The following is an 8,847-nucleotide window of genomic DNA, read 5'->3' on the forward strand; positions in this document are numbered from 1 at the left end:
AATATCTATGTCAAACATTATGTGACCAATTACAAACTTTAAATGAGCTAATATGTGTGTGCTTAGTGATATAATAATAATAGCATTTTACGCCAAAGCTGATGAGGTATAACAATTTGTTACCATCGAATCATCGCTTAACTTGCTTCTCTGGAGAGAAACTTGATACTATCATTGATGAATACGTCAGGGGATAGTGTAGCACCTCCCAAACTACCTTTTTAACGTTTCTTTGAAGTCTTTCACGCAAAGTCTGCATTTTAAGCTTTCAATTTTTGTTGAGTCGGGCAAAACTTAATATTTCCTCTTTACTTAAATGTCTAGTCGTCGTTGTTTGCGCTGTCCTGCATCATTAGATAACTTGCTGGTTTGTTCCATAAGTAATGTTATATTTTGATATCTAAAGTTCACTCGACACGACTTATTGTTTCCTTTCTGGAATGGCAATTTTTTCGTGGGTCGTTGTAATTGTATCATCATAATTAGTTCACTGTCACTATGAGATTTCATTGTATACCATTAAATCATTAAGCGTCAGCACGAAGTCCCGAAATTTCATTTTATTTAGTTTCCATCACGTGGTTCACATAATATTCTATTAATGGTCATACGCCGACTGGCATGGTAATCACGAAAGTGCAATTTTAAACTCTTTCCATTTATAAAGATACGATAATGTGGAATTTGCTGAAGTTAGTACAGGGTAGTGCGGACGGCAGCGTGTACAAGATACTGTTGTCCATGAAGCCCACTACATATCAATCAAGTCATGTTTTATGCATGAAGGTTTCACATTTACAAAATACTGAAACCAAATGACGGTATATGAAGTAAATACATCATCAAACATATTACAGACAATAACTAGAAAATAATATATTTAGTTACTTTGAATGTTTTGTGGCTGTACACTTCTATTTGTAACCGAAGTAATTGATTTATGAACTGACTCTAGAATTTTCTTAAATTCCCTTCTGAACAAAGATCCGGTCATGAAGTAGAGAAGAAAATTGAAACTGAAGTTGCTCCAAATCAAACATCTCGTGATAGCGTTAAGCAGCTGATACTTTGCTAATGTATGCTCGTCGACCTCTTTGCCGAATTCGAGGAGGTTCAGGTACAAGCCATATGGAACAGTTGTTACAACGTATACACTGCAGAGAATGAAAAACATTCTGTAATTGGCATTATTTCTAGGTGACTGCCGGTCGTTGCGATTTACGGCGTTGTTTTGGATTTGAACACGGCGAAGTGCTCGTTTGCTCTTAATCAACGATGTTGCCACAATTGCATTTCCCGTGATAATGAGTATAAGAGGTACAACTGATCCAAGAATAAGAAGCAATTTTTTCCATACGGCGTTATAGAATTCTGAGTATCCACCTTTGCGTAAGGAGCAATGATTGGTTGTCTGGATTCTTGTAACATTATTTTCTGTAATATTAATCTGTCTTTCAATCATGGTGCTGCCGTAAATCAAATGTGCGTTTAATAGGATGACGAGAATCAACGTGACAACGGCGATGATAACTGCGTTTCTCGGTGTCATCTTTGGCTTGAATGTAGTCGGAAACAACGTTACAAACGTTCTTTCTGCTGTTACCAAAACGATGATCCAGCATGACATCATTCCAGACGCAAACAATGACCAATGTGAAAAGGCACAGCTAAATGAAGACCATGAACGTATTTCAGTGCCAAAGGCGATCCTTACAGTATTAGGCAAAGGACCTGTACTGCAAACTATCATATCTGTAACTGCCAGAAACATGAGATATACACACGTTGACTTCTTCCGCAGTTGATGCGATGATAAAACCATCAAGTTAAGAAGGTTTCCAATGATTCCAACAACAACTAAAGTGACTGGAACAACTTTCCAAATCCATGAAGCTACGTAACATTCAATATATCCATATATGTCACACTTAAAAGAGACAAGTTTACCATACGTTAAAGCTGGCATTGTCTGCTCTGATTTATTTGAATGTTAACATAATATTATTAATAAATAACGATACAAAACTTTTAGATCTTAACACTGCACAAGGTCGGAAACACATGAGATATACCTTCGCAGTACGTTACCATAGGTAACCTCTCTTCTGATAAGTTGAAAACATAAAAACAACAAAATTAATCACTTGAATATCAAATCACAACAGTCTTTTCATAAGGTGTAAGAATACCAAGAGTGTATGGTTTGCCCCACATGACATTACAGAAAGACACATGATAATTGAATACAGCCCTGTTACACTGTCTTATATTGACGTCATTAAATATAAAACCAATAGTTCAAAGGATGTTCTTTACGAATTCTAAGTTAGACGTCAATCATTATTAACAAAACAAAATTTCAATTTTTCTGAAACGCACGCAATCTTAATATGAGATTCATGTAATCAAAGGAATGAATGGGTAATTAAATGCTTTACCATTTTCTTTGTTAAACCTTTCCTCCATATGTTATTTTTACCAATATTTGTCTCTGAATTTTATCAGGAAATTGGATAATCACTGCAAAATACATGTTTATTATTAAAAGAAACAAAATACAAAAATCAATAACAACCATTTGTTATTCAGCATTGATAAAGCAACTTTTTATGTTACAGTAAGAAAAAAAGATGTCTTTATAAAATCAAATATTAAGTACATGCAATAAACACCAGAATTCTTTCAAAACATTTAACTTATACATATAAACGCTATTCAAAAATTTCTCGGATATTTTCCTATTGTATTATAAACCTTTCATTGATATTTTGTCACATTTGCTATTGTATAATATGTCTCTGCTATTCTTCTCTTTCTACCGTTGTGTATTGGATATTTGCAATTCATTTAACGTTGACTGATCAATGTTTACTTGATATTTTGTCATATTTGCACGTTAATTGGTCAACGATTTCAATAAATTATGTCGCTTTTTTACCTTGTTTGATAAACGTTGCCAATATGTTTTGTTATTTTTTGCGTGTTCCTTGAAGAACGTTTGTTTAGTATGAAATGTTTTCACGTTGTTTGATAAACGATTCAATAATATTTTGTCATTTTTATGGCCCCCCCCCCCATTTGAAGAAGAGTGGGTATATTGTTTTGCTTATGTCGGTCTTTCTTATGTTATTTTCTTGTGATTAATGCTTCCGAGGGATCACTTTGTTTCCAAAATTCCATATACCCATTTAAAGCAAGATTCTATAGCAAATTTACCAAATTAAATGCGAGTCAAGGGCTAGAAAGGGGGGCATATGTGTCATTCGACATTTCTTGCTTATTGTTTGATAAACGTTCCGTATGTGATTGATAGTTCACTTTTAAACGCTTTTAGTAAATACTTTTTAATGATTTTATAACAACTCATGTTGTAAGAACGTCTACTATATTTTCATAGATCTTCAAGTTGTTCGAATAAACGTTTTATTTGTTTTTTTTGCCCATTCAACGATGTTTGTTTATGTATTTTTATATATCTGCGTTTCCAAAATTTTATAAAAGTTAAGTGTTGTCAGACAAACGTCAGGAAAATGTTTCTCTGACGTTTCAATCATATTTATTTATCATATAATATATGTTACTTAAATTCAAAATTCAAGAAAGGTATGTCCAAGATTCAAATAAAGCATTTAGCATTGTTTTTTTTTATTCAAGAACACCAAAACAAATAAATAAATGAATAAATAAATAAATTAAAATAGATAAATGAATAAATAGATAAATAAACTACAACAACAACAAACAACCAAAGAATACATTAGCATTAAAATTAAACTCTGATAGGACTAAGAAACATAGCTATGTGTTTAACACAGGTTATGCTTTTGAAAAGTCCTGATTTATATTTCGGCTACTAATTTATTTCACGAATTTAAAATGTCGAGTTTATGGCTGAGATATTGCCTCAAATATGTGTCAATCCTTAAATAGTATAAATCTAACATTCATTTACACGGATTTATTTAAGTTCATTTTATTAATATAATAGGTATTGAGATTTACAAAATAGTATCAAATATTAACTTATAATAAAAAGATGAAGGAAGTTTACAAGCTATTGTACATGTCAAATATATATGTAGCGACTCGTAATATATTATTTAATTTTCCGCCACATTATAGTTAACACAGTTCAGTTATTTCAGTTTTTATTTTTCTACTTTTTAAACAGTTTTCTACTTTTAAATTATCCAAAATTTTAACATTATTTTTTTTCTTTATTCCACAAATATTTTTTCAATGTTACTTCTACAAATGTTTCTTTTAAACTCTTAAAATTCAAGGCAACGCCTCAAGTAAATCTGTCCATTGCCGTGTGCAAAAATAGCCCCAAAAGCTACATCCAAAAAGGGTGATGAGCTGTCCTCGATAACCAATGAAATGTATCTGGATTATAACAAAATGTAAAACATCTAAAACAAGATGATAAAACTTGTAAATGTTAGGACAATGCCCTGTAAAATAATCACTCTCGCGAGTAGCGACAATGGACTATTGCAAGCACATTTTCATCGTACATGTTCCTTTTTTTATTTAGATATTCTTTCTTTTTAATTAAAGAGAAAAAACAGAAGAAAAATGACAGAACATCCAATGTATGTTTAAATTGGTAGTGCATATCACGATTTCGTGTATATAAATCATTTGACCTTAAGTTATAAGTTCCACGAGGCATTTTGATACTTAAGAATACCATAAACGATGCTTGTTTAACATAGATATTTATGTAATTAACTTAAATCTTACATCGGACGTAATAACGTTTAAAAGATGGGTGGATAGTTACTTATGACTGTTTAAACATCGCTTGTTATTTAAGCATTTTAAATCGATATTTTAACACAAATGATTCATACAATGAAATGCCACACTTGAATGAAATTTTAAGTGCGCAGATGTTTTCAGTTTTCTTTGTTTAATATACATGTATTAAGCGCGCATATTTCATTTAAATACCACGTGGTTACTTTCAGTAATTAGATAGGAAATTATCACTAGTTTACCTGTAGATAAGGTAGATTTAAGCATTCGATAACCTTATTTTGAGCAGTAAATACCTACCATTCATGATATTGTATAAACAATAGTCGGGTTTGTTTATTAAAAGAGGAGTGTTAAGGAAGTGGTTTAAGAATTTTTGTAGGATATTTAATATTCAGTAAGTTACTGAACAATTTAAACGAGTCATTATTTTGAGAGAAAATCGTGATTCTTGAATTAATAATTCAATATGTATGCTGAAAATATGTTTGAATTGCGGATACAATTTAACGTTTAACGTTTTATATTCAAATTGATTTCTAGAAAAACACCATTGAAATAGAGTGTTATCGCATAATATCATAAAACGTCAGGGATTATTATAAATAAAATATGGAAATCAAAATGTCGGCAAAGAAAAGTGTCGTGTGCTGTTTTTTGTTAACGGTTGGAATCGCTATTGTAACAAGTACAAAAGTGAAAGTAGCCGTCTATGAACATGTTGTCATATCACCTGACGACCCTGAAGCTTTTTTCACGAGACAGGAAGCTTTTCAGTGGATGTCAAAAAATTTAAATGTTTTTGATGAGCAAGCCCGAAGAGCGTCTGAACAGGTATTTATGTTTTCATTATTCAATTAATTGTAATACCATAGAAAGATTTGTGAGAAGAATAATTCGAGGATACCATAACGCACAAGTGTGTCATTTGTTTTCCAATTAACGACACTTTACCTTGTGCCTAGTCCACCAGGGCGTGCCTTTACCATTGATTTGAATATGCCATATTTAAAATTCTTGCTGTTCCTTTAGGATGTAATTCTGTTACAATTAAGTAATGACATTTCTTATTATAGTTTAATTGCCAAAGTCAGTAATTTCTTAAAGAAATCATTATTGAAAAACACGTTTTATATCACCTTATAAAATGTCAGCTAATTCGTTGTGTTAAACAATTTAGTAAAAGATTTAAGCTTTTTTCACTGATAATTTAGTTGTAAAAAAAAGACATAAACAAAACGGCGGGTATAATTGTATCAATGTGTAAGCAAAATACAGCAAAAACTGTTGTTAATAATGATACCCCAATTTCCATTCTCAACATATTAACTAAAGCTGGATTACCGTTTTCGGTTTCAATTTCAACACGATATTGCGTTACTTTACAATTTACAAATCTTAAAAAAATAAGAAAAAAATATGAAAGCATATTATGTTGAAATAACCTTACTATATTGTAAACGAGAGAAATGATTTAAATACATATTTCTCTACACATTAACTCAGAAGTTTTTAATAGAATACCTGGGGTGTTTAATGTTTACCTTTAGAACGGGCATCCATCCAAAACCTTTAGATAAGACGATAAGTTAATTGGTGAGTGGATGGATATGCAATTATTTCATTACGGCGAAGGTAATTAATCAAACGTTTAACGTATTATCAAGTCTTTTTTTCGCACTAAAATATTTGATAATGCTTAAGAGCTTGTTAACTCATATCTGTTAAAGATGAAATAACTCGCTGTCCGTAATTGATATCAATTTATTAGACTTTAGACCTTTGTCAGGTACCACAACAGACTGATAGAAAATATGTACATTATAATTATAATCATTCAATTTTTTCTGACGACAATAGAAAATACATTCATTTATAAACTAGGTAATTTTAAAAACGAATAAGGCTATTTAGAAACCAAACAATTTATATGATTTTTTTTTATTTTCAAAATATGTTTGTATTCCACTACCTTCTGTTTTTAGACCTGTCAATCAATTTTATCTAGTCATACATTATACATATACGTTATATCCATGTAACATAATAACTTTCAAATATTAGGACGTTGCTAATATTTGATATTTTCAAATTATGCCGTTTAAATGTAAAGATTTCAAATGTATTCGATATTTCATTTCAGGGGGCAAAGATTATTGTTTTCCCAGAGTATGGTATAACAGGGTTTGATCATTCACGTAATTCGATTGTTCCTTTCTTAGAGGACATTCCGGATTCTAGCACAGACTGGAATCCGTGCATGGAGCCAGATCGTTTCGCTGATACACTTGTGTTAAGAAATCTAAGTTGTACAGCTCAAATGTACACAATCTATTTAGTAGCAAACATGGGTGACATTAAAATGTGTGACAAAATGACTGATAAAACATGTCCGCACGACGGCCGATATCAGTTCAATACAAATGTGATTTTTGATAATAATGGAAAACTGGTTGCTAGATACCACAAACTTCACATGTACGACGAGACACCGCTTTTTGATCCCGCTACCAATGCTGAACACGTGTATTTTGATACACCCTTTGGAAGGTTTGGAACAATTATCTGTTTTGACATTATGCAAAATGAACCAACACAAGTGTTGTTGAATAGGTACGGTATTAAAAATTTACTAGTAACATCTGCAATGAACGTATTCTTGCCATTTATAATACCGCAACAAATGTATTCAGGACTGGCTAAGAAGAATGGAATAAACGTCATTGCATCAAACATCAGAAACTCTTTATATCAAATGGCAGGATCTGGTATATTCGGAAATGATATCCAAAGTTTATCTGATGTAAACACTAATGGTACGGAAGGCATTTTACTTGTGTCTGAGATAGAATCTGAAGTAACAAAAATATATGCACCAAACACAAAAGTGTCAATAAACAGTTCTGGTAAAATTAAGCAATTCATTAACAAAACATATGAAGGTACCTATCATTTCGATTTAAATATGTCTTACGTCATCATGGAAGGTCAACATGGAATTGTAACGGCGTGTAAAGATGACGTATGCTGTGTTGTGACGTATCAATTCAAATCACGCGACGAACATGAGACAATCATTCTTAGCGTTGTAGATGAACTGATGTATGAGCCTGGGATAATACACATGCAGTATTGTGCCGTCTTTAAATGTACACCTCATTCTGTATATTCGTGTGATTACCACGACATTTTCAAAATAAACTCTTTTTTTGCTGACATTAAAATACAAGGATATTTTGACAACGGTGTAACTTTTCCGCTTGTGACTACTATTGACAATAACGAATTAACTATGGATATGGACAAGTACAAATTTGACGATAAAAATGCAATACTGCATAGTAATCAGTTTGAAAATCCTCTTTTAGCCGCAGTTGTATTTAACACACGTCACTTAGACGTCATTAAAACAGGATCATCTAGCAATGTTGCTTGCGGGACTACATTATCGTTGTCCACTGTCCTATTGATATATATCTATAAAGCATCTTAGATCCAATTTTACTTTTGTCATTTGCACGTTTTTGAATTACATTTATTTTTGTCATTCTTATAACGAATTGCCTCATAACGTTCAGAATGCAGGAAACTATGATTTGTTTTACGACTCAAAACACTTTATGTGCGTGTGTTCTTAATAATTCTGAAGGACCTGCCAAATTATAATTCTTATCTGAGTTTATTTAAAACTTAACAAGTGCCTGAATTGCATATATGTACTGTACATTTTCAGAATTAAATAATACAAACATTGCATCGTATGTAACGTATTCTATACGTTATGACTTTAGTGCCAACAATTGTTTGATTCATATCCTCCTCCGTTACCCCGGTGTCCATGAATCTTAGCTTGCACTTTCGATGTACTGTTTACAAACTTTATATCTTTGTGTTATATCATTATATAAGCAACATTTTCCTATACCTATAGTATATTTGCAAACTAATGGAGAATGACGAGCAACGATTCATACCTGTTTACAATATTCATCGTCCTCCTTAATATTTTTAATTAGTGTTATATGCAAAAATTCGAACAGAAAAAAATTATTTGTTACTTGAACTTCTCTGCATTCTTGCGCTTCT

General features: G+C 31.7%; 2 protein-coding genes across 2 annotated transcripts; one reads left to right on the plus strand and one right to left on the minus strand.

Annotated features, from left to right (window-relative positions):
* Nucleotides 1-880: 880 nt before the first annotated feature.
* On the minus strand, nt 881-1,966 carry LOC132758027 (cysteinyl leukotriene receptor 1-like). The gene has a single exon (XM_060749546.1). The coding sequence runs from the start codon at nt 1,964-1,966 to the stop codon at nt 881-883; it is 1,086 nt and encodes a 361-aa protein (XP_060605529.1).
* Nucleotides 1,967-4,864: 2,898 nt separating this feature from the next.
* LOC132758016 (pantetheinase-like) lies at nt 4,865-8,515 on the plus strand. The gene is made up of 2 exons (XM_060749536.1): nt 4,865-5,595; nt 6,905-8,515. Exons 1-2 carry the CDS (start codon nt 5,374-5,376, stop codon nt 8,252-8,254), a joined length of 1,572 nt encoding a protein of 523 aa, XP_060605519.1. The 5' UTR covers nt 4,865-5,373; the 3' UTR covers nt 8,255-8,515.
* Nucleotides 8,516-8,847: the final 332 nt, after the last annotated feature.

This window comes from Ruditapes philippinarum, unplaced genomic scaffold, assembly GCF_026571515.1.
Source record: "Ruditapes philippinarum isolate M1 unplaced genomic scaffold, ASM2657151v2 ctg4753_1_1_1_1, whole genome shotgun sequence".
Taxonomy (NCBI): Eukaryota; Metazoa; Mollusca; class Bivalvia; order Venerida; family Veneridae; genus Ruditapes; species Ruditapes philippinarum.